This window comes from Diorhabda sublineata, chromosome X (genome assembly GCF_026230105.1).
Source record: "Diorhabda sublineata isolate icDioSubl1.1 chromosome X, icDioSubl1.1, whole genome shotgun sequence".
Lineage (NCBI taxonomy): Eukaryota > Metazoa > Arthropoda > Insecta > Coleoptera > Chrysomelidae > Diorhabda > Diorhabda sublineata.
The window spans coordinates 31,435,942-31,457,131 of NC_079485.1; the positions used below are offsets into that span (position 1 = coordinate 31,435,942).

A 21,190-nucleotide genomic window follows, 5' to 3' on the forward strand; every position below is an offset into this window, starting at 1 on the left:
AGAGATTGTATTAATTAAAAAAATGTCTCCAATCATTTGAACTTACTAAAAACGCGCCTTCAATAACTACGGAAGAGATTTATAAGTATGTATTTTCGGAGAATTTTAAACAAATTTTCAAGTATTCAGAATGATAAATTATCTATACTTTTGGTTAATAAAAGGTGGATGTAGTGAATTGGCGCATTCGCCAGTTCTTAAAGAAACATTCAGTGAAACTGTTAAAAGTCACTTACCGCCTTTTTGATGAAAGAAACGAAACCATATCCTTTTGACTTCAACGTCTGTGGGTCTCTGACAACTCTGCAGTCCCTGTAACGAAAATATGTAATATGTTAGATGCTCTTTTCGTAATAAGGCAATTCCAAGCTTTGAAACATCGTTTAATTGTTTTTCACTTTTTAACCCATGTTACAACTGAAATAAAGAAGAAATTTAACTTGACAATCACAGGTTTTGTTGAAACTTCTTTCATTTCACGGAAGCTGTATTCAATCTTACTACGTGAGAATTACATTTTCAAAAGATTGATTTATTTTAATTAAGTATGAAAGCCCTTATACTTCATATCTGAATTTGACATATTTTAATATCTTTTTACTTTTTTACCTCAGATTTTCGTCAAGACGCATCGATTTGTTTGAAGTTGTTACAGTAGATAGGAAATAGCTTGAAAAGCAAATTATACTCTATGCCGATATGTGCTTCTACCATGGGGAGTGAATATTACTTCGAACTAGTATGTGGTGAGTTTTGTAGTTGAAACTAACCATAGAATATCGATAGAATAAAGCATTCTAAGCAAAAATTATTTTATGGAGTTTTTTGTAAAAATACTTTTTGACTTATTCGTGACTGAAATTTTGAATTTTTGTTACAAAAAAGGATATTTCCAATCAATTTCTTAGAGGAGGTTTGATGTAACAAATTGATTGGTTAGTATAGAAAACATGAATAGTATCCTAAAACATCATGCTATCTTTATTTTAGTCCTACTAATGTTTTTTTTTCATTTTCTGATTGCTTTAAAGTTTATTTTATTGAATTTTGACAGTAAGGGGTAGTTTTCCCACAGATTTTGAATTGAAAGGTGAATAGAACTCCTACAAAATGTAAAGAATAAACCGGAAACAAGTTTAACCAGAAGATGTAGTGTGTTGCTTCTTCCTTATGGTGAAATGATTCTAGCTCTAGTTGTAACGTATCTCCGGGATAACCAATGATGGTTGACCATATGCGTTGTATTAAAACATCAAAACTACTTTGAACTGAACTATTTATTAAATAATGAAATAAATAGTTAAACGCGATTTCAATAATCCGACGACCATACTCGAACGAGCGCCAGAGTATTAAGATATTTACATGTTTACATCCCGCTCTTAAATACTGAAAAATCTTATTGTATGAAAGGTTTGGATTATCTATAAGTATGGTCGTTAGAGTTACATCTATACAGAATAAAGTACGTAATTTGATACCTTAATGGACCTTAAGTGTCCAAGGAATACCCGGAATCAATCATCTATGATTTAGGATCCCATCAAGATCGTGTACCATGAATCTTATTGATACAATAAAACTTGAATTCATGTCATATCCTTCGACTAAATGACTCACAGATTTACACACAAAAGATTGTATCTTGGTCTGGTTTACATTTGTGCAATGTTTTTAAATTTAAATAGTTTTAAATTGGAAATTATTATGTCAAAGCATGCCGCTTCCTTGAAAGTACGTAGTTCTTTCAAAACAATAAATATAGATAACAATTCGTTTTGGTAACTTACTTTCTAATTGATGATGATGATGATGATGATGAAAAGTAACTAGTTAGAAAATGTGTCATAACGTTAGTTTGAAATTATTGCAGTCAGAATAAATGTTGTGAAGAGGTTTCCAGTTTTGGATATGTTGATACTTGAACTGCATCTTAAGAAATCTCTTCTCAAGTTGACCCCACAGCAAGTGAGAACAACAATTTGGTTGGATTGGCGTTTCAAAGCACATTGTTAATCGACGACCCCCAACTGGTCCAAAAATATAATCTAAATTGATTTCACTATATCTTTGAGTCATTGCATTGCAAGACCAAATTGTAGACTACAAGAACAAATTCAGCGCCATACCATGAGAGTGTATTCCATTTTAGCCATGAAAACATTTCCCATTAACCTGGTTGAGTTAAGACAGATCTAGTAATTTTCGGCGACCATACCTTCCTCATCTTTCTGAATAATGGTAGTTAATGTTCATGTTAAAATCGAGAGCTTCAAGAAATTGCCTTTCAATACTAAGATCCTTTTCCTAGTCATATAGTTACCAGGATTTCAAAGCCTTTGCATGCTTTTAGACATAAATATCAAGATGACTTGCTTTTCTCTAAAAAATTATTGTTTGTACGTAAATATGAACGAGAAAATATTGATCTTCATCTTTATCCACTGAAATTCTCAATAATTTCGAATGAAAATTTGTGTAGCGTGTAGCTATTGATAAAATTGTACTGTAACTGTATACTTTTGGTCGGGGAAAGATATTTACAGTATGATAAGGCTCATGAATTCTCTCTTTTTATTTGATATTTTCATTCGTTCAATATTACTGTAAATTTCCAAAATAGATGTAAAAACACTACCACGGACTTCTTTCCCTCTAAAATATATTAACTTATTTTTTATCTGGTAGGGTGTTGAAACGATTTCTTGAACAGAAACAAAGAGACCATAAAATTCAAATCCAAGAACTCGTTCCTGGCTAACACAATAAAAAGTTTTTAAGTGTAGTTTGAATGACAGGAAACCGGAAGTATCCAAAATAATACCGTACGTGTGAAGAGAATGCCAATATCTCTTCACATGTAACTTCAATATTGGAACACTGTCTTAGGAATGGAGTATTAGTAGTTGGGTTTGGAATCTTCTGAAAACTATAAAATCGTTATATTAATGAATAAATAGTTATTTTCGTAAAATATAACAGTGCAGTATTTTGATTGGATCTTCTTTTGTCGATACTCAGATGTGCACAGGAATGTATTCAGGGCACAAGTATGATAATCCCCCACAACGATCATCATGAAACTCTATACATAGACTATTTATATTAAAAGAAATCGATCTGTTTAATGTGGAAACATTTACTTCCAAAGATAGGAAGTGGCCATTATCTCAAATATCGAACCATGGATAACTTTGTTCGATAGATTTTATCAAGATCTATCTGTGTGTGAAAAGTCATGATGATTGACACATGCGTAGAAGAGTTTCTGTGGAAAAAGTATACAAAAACCATAGATTTGTAAGGTTAGATTAGGTTAGTTTAGATTAGGTTAGGTTAGGTTAGATAAGGTTATGTTAGAAACTGAAATAAAGGTAAACAAAAATAATTTTCTTCAAAACATTTCAATAGGACAAATCTATGAATTTCATATTTGAACATCCTTTTTAATTTCTTCTATTATTGAAATGAATGGGTCTATTTTTGGTTTAGATTTATGACATTCTTGTCGCCATGTATATTGATTATGTCCTCCAAATCTTCTGAAGATACATGTCAATCGCGAAAGAATGTTCTCAGAGGTCTCCAACTGGCCTCAATTGTTTGGGTACGAACCCCGCTATCAGGAACAAATCTTTCTTTGCGAATGACTCATGAGTATAGCCTTCATTGCTGAGGCATAGATAGGGGCTAGCCAGCCATCCGTATGAATTATGCTTCCTGATACACAGATAGATCTATCGAACAAAGTTATGCATGGTTCGATATCTGTTAGCCTTCCTGAAATAATGGGCACTTCCGGTATCACCGGCAGTAAATGTTTCCGCATAAAATAGATATGATAAATAGATACAGGGGGAAGCCAAAGTTATCATTAGTTTTCACCTTTCCTGTAAATGTATGTATGTATATCGTGATTAGGGTTTCATTACCACTGGGACCATAAGGATTTATTGTATCCATTTTTTCTGTTGAACAGGGACTCACGATTACACGGTCTGAAGCGCGTTTCGTTAAGCAAGTTATCTTCTTTCAGAGACTGAAGGAACACTGTTTACCTTCAGTCTCTGAAGACGATAACTTGGTTATCGAAACGTGTGTCATACAGTGTAATTGTGAATGTTGGTGTATTTAGTATGATTATCGCAATCAGTTCCAGAAATTCCAGCTTAGTGGCACTGAGGATCTGCGAAGTTTTCAACTGATCAATTATCCCCTTTTCCTTTAAGAATGTTCAGGATGTGCTATGGCTCCAGCTGCCAGGGATCTTCTATTTCAGATGTAACTGTCTTGAGCTCCGTAGTGTCTAATCTGTGAGATAATGTGGATGAAGGTTCTATTATCTACGTTCCATTTGCTAGGTCTATTGTCTTTAGGTGTTTATTGAAGCAACAGTACCCCGATAGGACTTCTGTTAGTATTCGTAGTGCCTCCCCTAAGTCGATCTACCGTATCTTTGCCTGTTTCAACCGCTGTAATTCTACCTATTTATCCGCCTCTATTTGTGAGCCTGTTAGTATCTAGAGATCTAGTAAATGTGATAGTTTTATTTAAGATGTATGAAGAGCTATTATATTACCAACAAATTAAAACAGATCAGTTATTCCTCCTGGTTATAATATTTGTAATGACATGAATATAGGTTTGTGGACATATATACAAAAATTAAAGCTACGAAATTAGAACTTACATAAAAATGTGAAACAGTGAACAGTGAAATTTCAAATTTTCTATGTCGTTATCTAACTGATATTAAAATATGTATTTACTAAAATCTTCCTGCAAAATAAACTTTGTATGAATTTATTTTGAATTTATCTCATGAGTGAGTAGTAAAATTACTTTGTAATTCATAAACCGAGAAAAAAAATTAAATTTAAACGCAGAATGTACTAATTTAAAAGCTGCAAGCTTCTCCTAATGACGCTTTTATTTTTATAAATTTAAATTCAAAACGATTTGCTTACAACGTTCTATGAAAGTCGAAGAAAGTCAAGTTAAACTTAAGCAGGAAATTCTTTCGTGAATTTATTCTTCGTTAATTGACTAAAACAATAAATTGTTAAGAAATGCTGGAAATTGTATAATTAAGAAAAAAACAATTAGCAAGGAAATGTTTCGATTTAAAACATTAAATTTTTGTTCGAAATTTCCAATAATTAAATAAAGGAACGTTTATAAGAACTCAATAAATTCTAAGTCAGACATAGAGATGGTTCTCAAAATATTTCCTCCGCAAATGATCATCTTAAAAGCGCTTTAACCACTTGAAACATGCAATAAAATCCACTGCCATGCACTTCTTTCAATAAATCATAAATTTCAGTTTATGTTTTCCAAGTTTCACGTGAAATTGCTTCTGCTCTGCTGTTGGACTTGACATTATCTGGTAAAAGAGCGCCTCTGATGCGGATGAAACCTACTACACTGATTTGTTTACAGTTGCGTGAGGTACTGAATTCTTAACTGAATATTCTACATGATACAATTATTTTCGTTATTTTATAGTCACACCTCGTAAAAGTATACTGATAGTACAGTAGCTAATATATTTTCGTTCCTCTAAAGTAAAATAAAATGTTGGCACAGAAAAATTTGGATTTCGTAGCGGACCAGACACACGCGAAGCTCTTTTTTTTTCTTCTTTTCTAATCTGTAATATAGACTATTATGATATGTGTCTATGGTTAAACAGCAGTAATCAGGCAGCTGAAAACATGGAAGACTTGCTGCTGGACACGTGCGGTAACATAGAACCTATTTCAATTAGAATGAATGTCCACAACATTGAACTGATATTACATCCTAAATATTTAGGTAGCTGGCTGGACAATAACGAGGAGATAAGAGCGGGGATTGAAAGGACCAGTAGGGCATTCAGCAAATGTAAGCCACTCTCACTAGTAGGAAACTCATAATTCAAACGCGGTCAAGAATATTCCGCTGTTAGGTATGGAGCCTTTTTTGTACGGATATGAGACCTGGAGGCTTGAAGCTGACATCATGATTAAAACGAAGCGTTCAAGATGAGGTGCTACCGAAGAATCCCGTGGACTGCACACTAGTAATGGAAAGGTACTCAGACAGCTAAATAAATATTAAGAATGAGAAACGTCAGTACGTCACACCTTTCATATGACCAAATAGGAAAAGGCTGAGGGCAGAAGATGGATAGGTCGTAAAAAGCTATCGTGGTTAGAAATGGGACTGGACTGGAAGCCGAACAACTATTCCAAGTAGAGACCAATTCAACCAGATTGTTATGGAGTCTATGCTTGAAGACAGGTATGGTACTTAAGGAAAAAGAAAATGAAACATGTATTTCTATCATTATTAGAAGATTACTTAGACTAGATAGAATGTCTCACTTCTTTGTTTACTTAAATTCACGTAGACGGTGCTTTATTCATATTTTGAAGGCTTGATGTACCGTAAATTATATCAATAAGTGAATAATTTATTTATTTATTTGGACTTTTCTATCCTCCAGAGCTTTTGTGATCAATTCTATTTTAATGTCAAGAGATTGGGCTAATCAAATTATTTGGGGATTGTTTTTATTTATTATATTTATTTTTTATCATCCATGAAAGTTTTATTGAAACTTTATCCAAGAATAAACGATTGAGATGGCATACCATTAGTATCATGTCTCTCTTTCAAATTATAAGCGGTTCATAATTACATAATTTATATGATGGTTTGCAATAATCATTAAATTTTAACGATCTCAACTAAATGAATGGGATCAGATACAGCCACAATTACTCTGTAATTATATTAAACTAGTCAATTCAATGACTGAATTAACATGCAGTACCGTCTTTATGGATAACGAAAATAGTATGATTCTACTGCAAAGTAAAATGGTGTATCAACTTATTCAAGAATTTATATAAACGAACCATTTATATAAACAAGTGAAAATCTCAAATCGGGAAGTCTGAACATGAAAAAGACAATCTTCTCTGACGCATAATGTGCCAAGCCATTGAATTGGTCAAAATTATCTGGTTACAGTTCTGCTGAAGAGTCTACACCGTACTACCAGTTATAACTATATTGATTACACCAATACTTGTAAAATTTTTGAATGTTACGCTGTCAATTCTCAATTTCCATCAAAAGCTGCTTGGTCAAATTCATCATCAACATAAGCCTTTACTTTATCTTCAACACGACATGACTTATCAGTTTATTAAGATCAACCACTATAAACTGATGTTCAGCTTGTATTTAAATAAGAAATGTTCTGTTTAGTTTTCTATCTAATCTTTCCTCCCTGTACATAAATGTGTTCTAGTATCGATTAAAACGAGAATATTTCAACTACCACAAAATCAGAATTTTCTCTGGGGAGTTTACTTGAACCGGCGACTTTTCCCAATTTGAAATTAAAGAGGAAAACACGATATTTTAGATTAGGGTTATGTGCACTAAAATTAATGATCAATTTATCTTGGTCACTATATACATATACATATATATATATATATATATATATATATATATATATATATATATATATATAAAATCATGGTGATTGCACCACACGGTGCTTATCTGATAGAAGATTTTGAACCATCAACCTGTGACAGAGTTCTCTAATGAAAATTAAATTAATAAAGTAAATAACAATGGTCGTATGATTAGGGAAAACGAGAATAAACATAATTATTTGAAGATGACAAATGAAAGAAGTGTTTGAAGGGTCGAGAGAGTTGATGGGACGAAAAAAACGTTAAGAGCCAATGTCATTTCAACAACAAAAAATTGGTAAATATACTTGAACGAAAACCAGAATAAGGTTAGCAATAAACGGGAAAAGGTAGTTCAATTCACTTTTTTTTGCTTTTGTTGCGATGAACTTTTTATATATAATAATATAGGAAATTTGTGAAAACCGTCAAAGAATCGACAATATATTATCACCTTATACAGAATGTTCTAAAAGTTAAGCAGATATATAAAACTGTCATGATCATTCAAAGATTTTTCATGGTAAAACTGTAATTTTTCACTTATTAATTCGGATGTCTATTTGGCAACTAATATTAACATAGAAGACTGGCAAGGCAAACATACACAATGGGGCTCCAGATTAATAACTCTTAAAGGCAGACCGCTATTAAAAGCTATGGAAAGAAGAGGAATAAGATCCATATCAACTGGTGACCAATTGGCCAACTGATAGGAATAAAAGTTCTGATCTAGTAGACTTTGGAGTCTACAGGGGCCTTCCAGAAGAATGTGGAAATGCATAATCTAGTTCCAAACTATCTTCTTATAGTCCTAATCACTGCCAGAACCCAAATAATAGTAAAAGAAATACCACCAAGACTAGGCAACAAATATACCTATGGGATAGCTTGCTGTATCTCCAAGTTCCTTTTAAAACTGAAGAAAACATTGATAATATTGTTGAACATCAAACAGCAATTACAATTGAAGATAAATTTACCAGGCCCAAAACTCTCTCGAGGATAATTGAATAGAAAGAAATTATGGACAAACGGAAATTAAGGAAAATTTGGCGAATAACACACGCTCCCGGTGACAAGATAAAGTTGAATCAGGCAACTTTAGAACTGAAAATCCTACTCAACAATAATAAAAATGATGAAATACAGACCTAACCCAGGAATTTAACGGCAACAGAAGCAACTTATGGAAAACAACGAAAAAACTAAACATATCTCAACCAACAAATCCTCCTATCCGCACTACTAAAGGTCAGTAGGTAAAAAGCAGCCAAGATAAAGGCTACGCGTTTAAAAAATACTTAGAACAAGTCTTCAGTTCCAACCCTATAGAGAATATTGAAACCGAAGTCAAAGATTTTCTCGGAATCTATCAGAATATCAACTAGAGACTCTCCTCGAAAAATTCACCGTAAACCAGGTCAATTCCATAACAGTAAATACACACAACTCCAACCTAATCTCAATGGTGGCCAAGTAAATATTCTGATTCCAGCGTAACGTCATACGTGAGGCGTTTCAGATTTGAGCCGACAAGTCAGCATACCGGTATATATGTAGCATGCTAAAAAAATCGCTTTAATGTTTCTCGGAACGGCCGACAGCAGATGGACAAATCCTTCAGCATTAATTTCAATATTTACTCCAATCATCTCGAGAATAGATTTGAATTCTTCGTTGAGGATTAATACAGGAAGAAATATGGCGATTTCAACGACTTTCGAGCTAGATGCTTTGGAGCGTTAGTCCAAATAAGTGAGTTTAGGAACTTATTATTATTTTAGGAATTTCCAAACTGATCAACAGATTTTTGAATGGATCTGGATTTTACATCACCAGACCGAATAATATTCGATGCGAAAGCCAGACTATAGCATACATTCTTCTTCTACACATGTTATGGACATGATTTATTGAAGTGTTTTTGATAAAACACATCAGCTGAGTCTTACAAATTATTTAAGCAGTATCATTGAGAGTTGAACACTCATATTGTAAATCACTCACCTTATTTTCCGAGATATATAACTAAAAGAACAAACGGTTTCTATTTCAACTGTTCATTTATTTGAATATTTGCTATACCACTGCTAAAAGTATTTGTAGTGCACTAATTTGTTTTGAAAAGCATGATAAAGTGGGAAGGAATAAGGAACACTTGTGTTCGGCACTCAAGATAAATTGATCTTTAATTAAATCAGTATACAGTACTAGGTTGTATTTATTATGTTCTGATTGGTGCAAAATCATCGACAAATAATTGAGTTTTTCACATATTTATAGAACTTGAAAAATTAAAATAATTATGCCGTTTTTCCTATCACCAATTATGTCTTCAGAATTATTTTTGAGGTTTGTTAAGATATAGTTAATATTTTTCTTTACGACGTGTTCTGGTAATTTTTCTTTGCCCAAGCACTGATTTTCCCTATTATGATTGTTTGGATGTATCCATTTTTCATTACTAGTCACAAAGCTTCTAATAAAACGATCAACTTTCGAAAGGGCAAGGAGCTGCGCAATCTCGGTAAATTCGTATGGCAATATTCGACAACTTTTATAGATCTAACCCGATAATTTTCTATGACCCTGTATGGGATCTTTAGAAGGTACAAGGTAGGAATTTTCACATAGTAAAGACATCTATCGGTACTTGGTTATTTTTGAACTATGGAATGATGGTGTAGAATTTGTTTCGATGTCAATTTGAAAGTACTCTCCGAATTTTTTGTAAATTCCGTCATGTAATTGAGTCTGTTATCGATTTCTATATTTTCTAACAATAATAAAAATATAAATTTTGATTTTGGAATGTACTTTTTCGAAGCTATTATTCAAAATCTGGCTAACAAGTTGAATACTAAGTTATGAGAGTATTTCATGCAGTAAGTAAAAAGTTGTCGCATCAACTCGAAGTGTTAATCTAGTTTTGCGGCGAAATTTCGTACTGAAATTTATTTTTATTCGTTATAACGGTGGTTGTTCTGCTAAATAATTCTATTACAGTGCTACATTAATTCCTGCAGTAATGGAAGGAGGTCCTAATTGAGATGGGGTTAATGCTACGACATAACGCACATTCTACATTTATTAGACACAAAAGTGGGGGAGAGTTACGTCAAACAAAGTTTCATTACAGTCACTTACACACATTTCATTATAATTGACCGCTAACAAAAAGATTATTCTTCTTCTTCTCGTCGTTTCATTACAATGACAAGCGCAGTTAATATTTAGTTGTTTAGTTAAGTTCTTGATATGAAATTTTAATGAAAGTAAAAATTTCATTAAAAAATCGTGGAAATTTCAAATTTTTAACTACACAAGAAAACAATTCTCATTGGTTTTCAGTTGAGACGTCATAGGTTGAATAAAAACATTGAACAGTTATCTTAATACAGTTTTTATTTATTAGTTAGTGAAAAAACCTTTTATAAGTTAATTTCTCACATCAATACATAATAACATTAAGAATTAAAAGCATAATAAACTCAATTACTATAAAATATTAAAATAAGTTTGAATTTATCTTACATTAAAATGATCCTGGAAACAAAAATAAGTACATCTCGCAGGATCTACTAACCAATTTTTTTTGTATTACATTCGAATTTCTTGGCATCATAAAAAAACTTTATCAGGTGTTTTAATTGTGGTATTTTTACATCCTGGTACAGAGCACGATCTATATACCATTTTTCGTATTAATCAAAGATTAATAAAAACGCTTATTTTAGAATAACTGAGGGATTAACTGTCGTATTTACTTTATATCAAATGTTCGGTGTTTATTTTATACCTATGACGACACGTAATATGGTGGCCTTACTGAAATGCTTAAACTACCAACAAAATGTTTGAATTTTCAATTTTCTCTATAGATCAATGAATTGTATATATATTATCCTAAATTATATTTTTCTCATTATATTATAGGTTTTTATATATATATATATATATATATATATATATATATATATATGTAATATATATATATATATATATATATATATATATATATATATATATATATATATATATATATATATATATATATATATATATTTCATAGGTTTTTAAGGGTGATTTGGATTACGTAGTAGCTTACTCTATCTTTAGGTGATCGATGTATGTTCATTCTACCTGATTCCAGAGCTTTTGTAGGAGCTTCAAGGAAAACGTTATAAAGTTATAAAATAGGTCCTATACAACTATTCTTATAACTTTCAAAAGATTTAATGGGAATAGATGAATCAACGTAGTTATTTAAGTTTGTTAATATATCATTGTAGCTTTATTATATCTGTAACGTGACGATTCCATCTACCTAACTTTTATTTACATTATAAAACATTATCTTTATAAATCAATTTATCGATTCATCATACGACAAATGGCAATAAAATGAGTAGAATGTGATGTCATTGTAATATTGGCACTGATATTGATTGATCAGGTTGTTCACGTTGTCTAATGGTTACTTAAGGCCACTTGACATGATGCAATGCACCGTGCAATGCACCGTGCAATGCAATGTAAAGCGCAAAACTTTTTGAATCGTTATATCTCAGAAACAGTTGCTCGTGAGAAAAAAGTTTTGAAACGTTTTTTGTAGATAATTTTATGATTCACTATTTTTGTCTGAGATGTATTTTTATGATAAAACTTACCGTTTTCATGAAAATTGCGAAAAACTAATTTTTTGACCATTGATTATGAATAACATTTTTTCCATGTGGAATTTAGTTTTTGATTACTTTTTAAGCAATTTCAATGATTTTCAGCTTGGTCGGAATTTATGTAATTTGGAATATTTAAATTGACCGGACTATAAATCGCATTTTATATATACGTCTAAATGCGTACGAAAAATGCTGTTTAAATCGGATAATCATTATGACACTTTTTTCTTATTTGTATATCAAAATTTTGTTCAAATTTTGATTGATAAAATTCTAATTATTCAGCTAAATAAACATTGGAGAAGAATCTGATTGCACTCCTCCAGAAATTGCAGAGATTGCGTGCAATGTAATCTGCTTCCGGAAAAATCAAGAAAAATATGTCTACAAGAAGTTATATGGTGATTTTTTGGATCGGTGTAACACAAATATCAAAAATCACTCGAAAAATGCTCTCATCGTATATTTCTCAGAAAAGTCAAGCCAATGTTAATGGAAATAATCAACGTTATGGTCTTAGTATTGAATGAACATAAATTTAACAATAGTTATAAGTAAATTTCATGAACTTGGACTTTTATAAACTGACAATCAAAGAGTCATGAATAAAAAAAATCGAAAATAAATAAAAAAAAAATCTTTAAAAAATGAGGTTAGGCTAGAAGATAATATAATAACTAAAATATATAATTCTGTTTTAAAGTGAAGTATTTTTTAATGTGGTTGTAGATAAATATAATAGCCACTCCTCGTAATTATGTCCACCTTATTGCTTTTATTTCATCTTCCCTCAACTAATTTCCTCGAAGAAAATAAAACATTTGTTATATCTGATGAAAAGTTTGCTATTACATACAACAACTACCCACAAATTTCATTCATTGTAGCAGTAACCTCACTGAGTATAGTTCCCTTATTTTTATTTTTATGTTTTAATTAAAACATTTGAAATTAACTTTTTCAAACGGTTTCAAACTGGAATGTATGTAAATCTGGAATGGTATTCTCATATTATTGTCATGAATAATCACGTTCGACTTAATTGCGGTTGAATCCTAGAACGAAATTTTAGTAATCAATAACAGAGTGCAGTCTTAATAAATTTATTACTGCTGTTATACACGCACGCCAAATCGTTTACCGACTTCATCGAAATCTTTTCTATTGCCAAGAAAACAATGGATCGACAATTTCCGAAGTAATTTAGGCCAGTAGCATTTTAATTACTTCTACTGGAACTATTAGGAAGAATTTTAAAACTTTGCAGATTTGGAGAAATGAGATACATTCCCAAATAATGGAATGAATAGTCCCCTTGACGGCTATAAATGACGACTAGTGTATGCTAATTTTTAAATAGTTTCGTGCCTTTGAGAGTGTCAGTGGATTAAGAATGAATAAGTTACAAGTTAGTGTTTAATATATAAACTTATGTTGTATATTCTCGAGTTGTAGAAACTTTTTTCAATTATATTATTTAACATTGTTGGAAATAATACCGAGTACGATAAATATTTTAAATTTTATACTTTTTGCTGTAATTCCCCGAGGAAGGGAATAGAATTTTCTGAGAGCTTGAAAAATTAAAGAGAAGTCTTGTTTTAAACAAGTTTCTGTTAAACTAGATAATTTGTGAGGTTATACTGCTCAATTAAAATTAATGAAACCTAGTTTTTCGGTTGATGTACATGATGTAGTTAGCCATAGAATATGTTGTTAAATATTTTCTACAACCTACATTGTAAATATAAGTAAATAAACCAAAGGCAAAATAAAACTATTATATACTTATCTGAAGCCCTCATACATGCTATTATCAGGTAGCATAAGGTGAAGATCCTTTACACCTAAAGGTTTTAGAATATTGTTTTGTACTGCTACTAACTTTATCATTATTACTGCCATCGCGGTTCCATGAAAATTACATCCAAAGTCAATAAAATTTGTAGAAATTGTCTTCATTCGCCTATGGTCAAAAGAACGCCATATTTCTATTAATTTGAAGAAATTTATGAATTAAATTAAAATCACCAAGCCACACCACTGCTTATCGCAGACAGTCAGGCAGGAATATTTCAAAGAAATTGTGTACATACGCCCTTGCGACAGCTTGGGCCAATAGAAATGCATTTATGTTTACAATTCGATGTCTTCATTGGTAAACAATGAAAATGATGATTCCACGTGGACTGATGCTTACCGAATTTTATACGGGGCGTAAACATTATTTTTCATTTCTTAATTTGGTATGAGTGCCGTGCGTATTTATTAATTATTGAATGTTTGTCTTCTGCAATTGATATTGGAAGAACTATAGTCGACGTGGAGTTGTCCGATCAAAGTTAAGTGTTTTTTACATTAAGTTTAGTGATGTCAGTGAAGTGGAGAAGATTTTATTGTCATATACTAGTAGTCCAAAAGGAAATTGTGGATGCATTATTTTATTGCAGCAAAATGTTTGCTACCACTGAAAAACTCGATAGAGGCCCAACTATTTTGCCTTATGTTAAAAAGAGCTGTTTCTGTTGCTAAATTGTCACACTCAACTCGAAAAACTTGAGATTCCATATTACATTGATAAAAATTTTGATAAATGGCTAAAATTTGTATGTAATGATTACGAAAATTGTTCGGATTCGTTGTCGTTTTTTTGCATTTCTTGAGAAAAATTTATCACTCAGGTAGAGATTTTTGATTTTTAAAGAAAACCGATGTTTTGACGTGAGAATTTTCGATGGAAAATTAGGACGTTTTTCCGATTTTGAGTGAAAATAAGGTAAAAAGAAACTATTTTGAATCAAGAAAACTAGAGTTTGTTTGGAATATTAAAAGATAAGCTTTCACTGAATTTCGTAAAAAAATATTTCTTATAAAAAAAAATAAGAAACTGAAAACTTGGTTATTTGAATTTTTTACATAATTTTGAGGTTATGTGGGAAAAGTGTATATATGTTGTACTACCTATAACTTTGCTATTCATCTATTTTTTATAGAACTTTTAATTTTACCACAAATCAAGATAACCTTTTTTTACCCTTAAAATCTCACCCTTTCTACTTCCCGATGTTGGATCACCTTTAAATTATTTTTCCTTCCATTTTTGTTGTATTCCCTTTCTTTTTCAATGGGTTTTATTCATTTTCTCTCATTTTCTATCATTTTCAAATGCTTTAGGCCTTGTCTGTCTGTAAAAAATAATCCCTCCCCCATGAATTGGTACTTGGTATTCGAATGTACAGCTACCATTCAACGAAAATAAATAATAATTGTGAAATTTTTCTCTTGGCCTATTTTCTCTTAACACTATTTTAAGAGATTCGATGCGAAATTTTTGGAATTGTGAAGGTCAATTTACAATTCTGTGAGTAAGACTAGATCTAGGACTCGGATATCGACTTTAAAACAACGTTCATACCATGCAGCCATGAATCCAGCTTTATTCGCAGCATTTCAGTTAAGGATTTTACGCTTTAAAAAGAGCTTAAACATTTTTGAAAAACGTTTCAGGGATATAAGGCTGAATCTATTTTCTTTCTTAAGTAAACTATAAACAAAAAGCTATAATTTTTGTTTGCAGCTTGAATAATTCATAAAAATATTGTTTGTGAAGTTTGGATGATTTGGAGAAAGATACGGAATGTTTTATTATCATGGAAAATAAAAGTTCATAGACAATGCAAAATACAAACGATACAAAACAGTTCATGCAATGTTGAAAGATCTTGTGACGTTGCTTTTGCTTGTAATAAAAAGACATAATTGGGTGACATACACATTGTTAATTACCAAAATATGCGTAATATATCGTTTCCAATTATTAGGATCTTCATGGATACACTTACTTGCTCTCGGCAAATTATAAGAAACTATTGTTACTAGTCCACGACATGGGCCGTTAAGCCTGTCCTGTCTAGATATAATCGAAATCCAAAATTTGGCGCATACGCCTAATCGTTTAATGTTTGTCTGTGCCTTTTATATATGCTTTTTATAAACAGCGGCAAGTTAGTTAAATTTGAAGTTAGATTTCAACCTTGAATACTTGAAGAAGATACTCCCAAAATATTTGCCGTTTTGGGAATAACGTCATCAACAGCCTTATCATCATTTTCGTGCATTTAAAATTAAGCTTTTCAGCTCTTTTCTTATGCCGGGTATAGCTAATGTCAACAATTTCATCATCAGTCTCAGTGTTAGAAATATTTAGGAAAATGATGCAACAGAAAAATATCCCAACAATCCCACTGCAGTACGATAATACGATGCCGAAAGCCATCCTTGTATTCTACCTTACCTAACGGCTTCTTCAGGGATGAGGCTTTCGCTCTTTTATCATTTTATGTTTAATGAGAATATTACAATCCTATTTGGAGGAAATATTTTTGGAAAGATATGCAGTTCTTGGTACTGTTTTTGAATGAAAAATTATGACTTGCTTACTAGGTGATTGAAAAAAATCACAGAAATAAGTAGATAAGTTTGGGAAAAGTTGAAATAATAATACTTTTAGTAAATGAGTGGAAATGTCATTGCAGCTGTTAGCTGCAATCGGTCCCGCGATATAATTGCGCAAAAGGAGTTTCAAGCCATTAGGGAATTCAGGAAACATAACTTTCAAAGTTTTTTAATGAACATACTTTAGCAAACTCCCGTATACTCATTTGTTCTAATAGTATTTTTATCTCAACTACTACCCTCAGGTATTATCCAGGGACGGTCTTAAAAAAGCGAAAAAAACTTTTTCCTATTATATCGTTATTATCTGAACTCCAGTAAACTGTGAGGGCTCTACGCCGCGTAAATTTTAATGTGTGTTTCTAGTCGTATTCTAACATTTTCACAGCCTCAATAAACGAGATTGCTTCATGTGTTGAAAGAACTCATTTACCTTCTTGTTTGTTTAGTATTTGTCATTTATATAATAAACAGATTTGAGAGATAATTTTTAATCATCTGAGTATGCACTACACACTATTTGGACGCAAAATTTTCTCATTTTATTTAAATAGAAATAATATGAACGGTAGTTTCGCGGATAAACAGTTAAGTATCCTAGATAATAGACTTTTAAGGAACAAGCACATCTAAAATATCTCAAAGAAAGCATTGCATGAAGACTTGTCCAACACCAGCAAGTGGAATTACCTTACACCAATCATCTCAAACATGCATTTTGAGGTAAATTGTTGTGTTTTCATTCATTTTTAATATAGTAATTTGATTGCTATACATATTGTATAACAATGAATTACTGTTAGGTAACAGTAAGGTCTCAGTTACGTCTTTCTATTACTAAAAGAAAATACAATAGTTTTTATATTACGTAATGTTATTATTTATTATATTAAATATTTGCTTATTCCTAATGGCATCAAATATAAGTTCAAAGTAGCGTTATGCGTAACAAATATTGAAAAAGGAAGTTAACAGTTGAAAGTAAGTTCAATATTATTCGATTTCTTATTAGTTATTTCAAAAATAAACGCTAAAGGTATTTTCCATTTGGTGAACTTTTATATTTTGTTTTATGTTATTTTATTTGCTGTGTAAATCCAACTGATAAGTTATTGAACTTTTTGAGTTTCAAAAATCCTAGTTTAATATCCTTAAATGTTTCGGTTTACACTCAGTTGCAGGTTATGCATTTTATATCACTGTGACATATTTCATATTCAGAAACGCCTTGTGGATTTCAACTTTCTGTTGAAACTCTTTGATGTTTCCACAAATTACACATGTACAGTGAAAGTTGTCGGGGTATTTTGAAATTAAAAATGATACTTCCCGGAAAAACCACATAAACAGAAGAATGCCTGAGGTGGAAAAGTTGAAACTGTACGACTCTGGTAGATGTTTTTATTTTTGTAACAAAACCCAGTTTGTTCTAATGGGATATTCCATTCATTATTATTTTATGAAATTATTCGGCTTAAATTTCTTCAACATTAACCTACTATGACTTTTCTGAGACCTCGTTCTGAACAATATCAATCGAAACTTTCAATAAATGCTTCAAATGCTGCAGCCGATAAGTGAGTTGTTCGTGGTGGTAGGTCAATTTCGATTAAGTTTGCGAACTTGTCTTTTTGCTTGAACTTTTCAACAAGTAGCTGAACGGGGAGCAGCCAGAGTTCTCTCTTCTCATCGATCGGTATGAAATACAGAGTGGTCAGTGTACGAAATTCATCAAAACTGTTCTTAATCAGACGAAGTAACACAAGTTAACAAAAATTCTAATTGATAGAAAAGTACATCGTTTTTGTAACTATATGAATATGTAGTTTCTGATGTTTGTGTTTTGGATTGGTTGCACTCCTCAATTTTGCTTGTTGAAGTAAGTGTCCATTAAGTTGAAAATGAATTTATTGAGATAACAATATGTTGGTGGAGGATGGGAAACACTCAATCATCTGATTTACGGACTCAAGCCTCTGACAAGCCTCATTTTCCCGAATCATCAGTCTGTATGAATAATAATTGAACTATTTTGTTAGTTTAGGAACCTCTAACTGAACCTCGTTGAAAAATGATTATCATCCTCACCTTACCAAAATAAGATGGGATATTGAAGAGCATCATATGATCGATGTATTTCGGACACACGCTGCAGTTGATTGCTACGCTGATGTGAAACATTATCTCAGTTTTCTAAATTTTCACCCACAACGGCAATAGTGACTTCGTCAATTGTTGGCGCATTAATGCGTTTCGCGTGTTCTTCTGTTAGCGTCTTATCAGTTTTGATGATAATTTTATGATTATCAGACGGCATGCGATCCAAAGCATTGATGATGATGAAAAAACGTTTGGAGTTGTTCCACAATTGGTTTTTTCACCGAATTATTTTGTGCACAACTTCTATATCGAAAACAAATTATGGGATTTCTTCTTTTACGTTTCTAAATGTTGAACAAAACTAATTTCATCGTAGTTATGTATGTTAATGTATTTTTTTTGAACGGGCTAGAAATTAGTACTTTCCGGTTTATTTTTAGGTCAGAAAATCTCATTTTATCGGACCGAGCCAGTAAATTATTGTGATAGTCCGGTAAAAGCTTTTACCGGATTCATTTTTATTTACTTTCCGGCCTATCTTTAGTGAAAAAAATAATAAAATAGTTAGTCTAAGATAGTGGTCAATGGGTTTCTATTGTAACCGAGTTTTGTATTATTTAAAACTATAACGTAATACGTCCCGAAAGTGGTTTTTTACTGGACTCGCAGGCTTGCAGGACTCGCCTGCGGCTCGTCGGCAATTTTCCCACTCGTCCAGTGAAAGACCACTCTCGGGACGTATTACGTATAATATTTTTTTTAAAACAGGCATAGTTGTACAATAAACAAAAACATGCATCATTTTGAATATCCATTTTATACTAAATGTTACGTAAACTACTATACCAATGGCGTAACAATTTTTTTTGTCAAAAAAACTCACAAATTTGATTTTATAAGTATTTTCTGGGGTAAGTTGGGAAATTGAACGAAAATATAGTATTTTTAGATTCAATTCGAAAACTACGATATATTTGAGTAAAATCTAATAAATAAATAGAAAATTATTTATAATAAACTAATGAGCTGATATTTGAAAGATGGTGGATTGTTGATGATGATTGATGACTTTTAAATAATTCATAAGGTAATTTAGACCTTAAATGCCGTTCTGATTTCATATTTTTTAATCAAAATCCAACATATATACTCTGATGATAAAATAATTAGCCGAAACTATTGGAAAACGTATGTTTCTTTCATTTCATTGATCAAAGATTCAAAGATTCAAAGATTCAAAGATTCAAAGATTCAAAGATTCAAAGATTCAAAGATTCAAAGATTCAAAGATTCAAAGATTCAAAGATTCAAAGATTCAAAGATTCAAAGATTCAAAGATTCAAAGATTCAAAGATTCAAAGATTCAAAGATTCAAAGATTCAAAGATTCAAAGATTCAAAGATTCAAAGATTCAAAGATTCAAAGATTCAAAGATTCAAAGATTCAAAGATTCAAAGATTCAAAGATTCAAAGATTCAAAGATTCAAAGATTCAAAGATTCAAAGATTCAAAGATTCAAAGATTCAAAGATTCAAAGATTCAAAGATTCAAAGATTCAAAGATTCAAAGATTCAAAGATTCAAAGATTCAAAGATTCAAAGATTCAAAGATTCAAAGATTCAAAGATTCAAAGATTCAAAGATTCAAAGATTCAAAGATTCAAAGATTCAAAGATTCAAAGATTCAAAGATTCAAAGATTCAAAGATTCAAAGATTCAAAGATTCAAAGATTCAAAGATTCAAAGATTCAAAGATTCAAAGATTCAAAGATTCAAAGATTCAAAGATTCAAAGATTCAAAGATTCAAAGATTCAAAGATTCAAAGATTCAAAGATTCAAAGATTCAAAGATTCAAAGATTCAAAGATTCAAAGATTCAAAGATTCAAAGATTCAAAGATTCAAAGATTCAAAGATTCAAAGATTCAAAGATTCAAAGATTCAAAGATTCAAAGATTCAAAGATTCAAAGATTCAAAGATTCAAAGATTCAAAGATTCAAAGATTCAAAGATTCAAAGATTCAAAGATTCAAAGATTCAAAGATTCAAAGATTCAAAGATTCAAAGATTCAAAGATTCAAAGATTCAAAGATTCAAAGATTCAAAGATTCAAAGATTCAAAGATTCAAAGATTCAAAGATTCAAAGATTCAAAGATTCAAAGATTCAAAAGATTCAAAGATTCAAAGATTCAAAGATTCAAAGATTCAAAGATTCAAAGATTCAAAGATTCAAAGATTCAAAGATTCAAAGATTCAAAGATTCAAAGATTCAAAGATTCAAAGATTCAAAGATTCAAAGATTCAAAGATTCAAAGATTCAAAGATTCAAAGATTCAAAGATTCAAAGATTCAAAGATTCAAAGATTCAAAGATTCAAAGATTCAAAGATTCAAAGATTCAAAGATTCAAAGATTCAAAGATTCAAAGATTCAAGAATTCAAAAGATTCAAAGAAGTAGCTAGATGTTCAAAAA

At 31.2% G+C, this 21,190-nt stretch overlaps 1 protein-coding gene across 1 annotated transcript in view; it reads right to left on the minus strand.

The window, feature by feature from the left end:
* The window catches only part of LOC130451698 (cytotoxic granule associated RNA binding protein TIA1-like), a 168,262-nt gene that overhangs the window by 76,319 nt on the left and 70,753 nt on the right, over nt 1–21,190 (minus strand). The window contains exon 3 of the mRNA XM_056790885.1: nt 237–312. Coding sequence (XP_056646863.1) covers nt 237–312 — 76 coding nt within the window. The remainder of the gene's footprint in view (nt 1–236; nt 313–21,190) is intronic.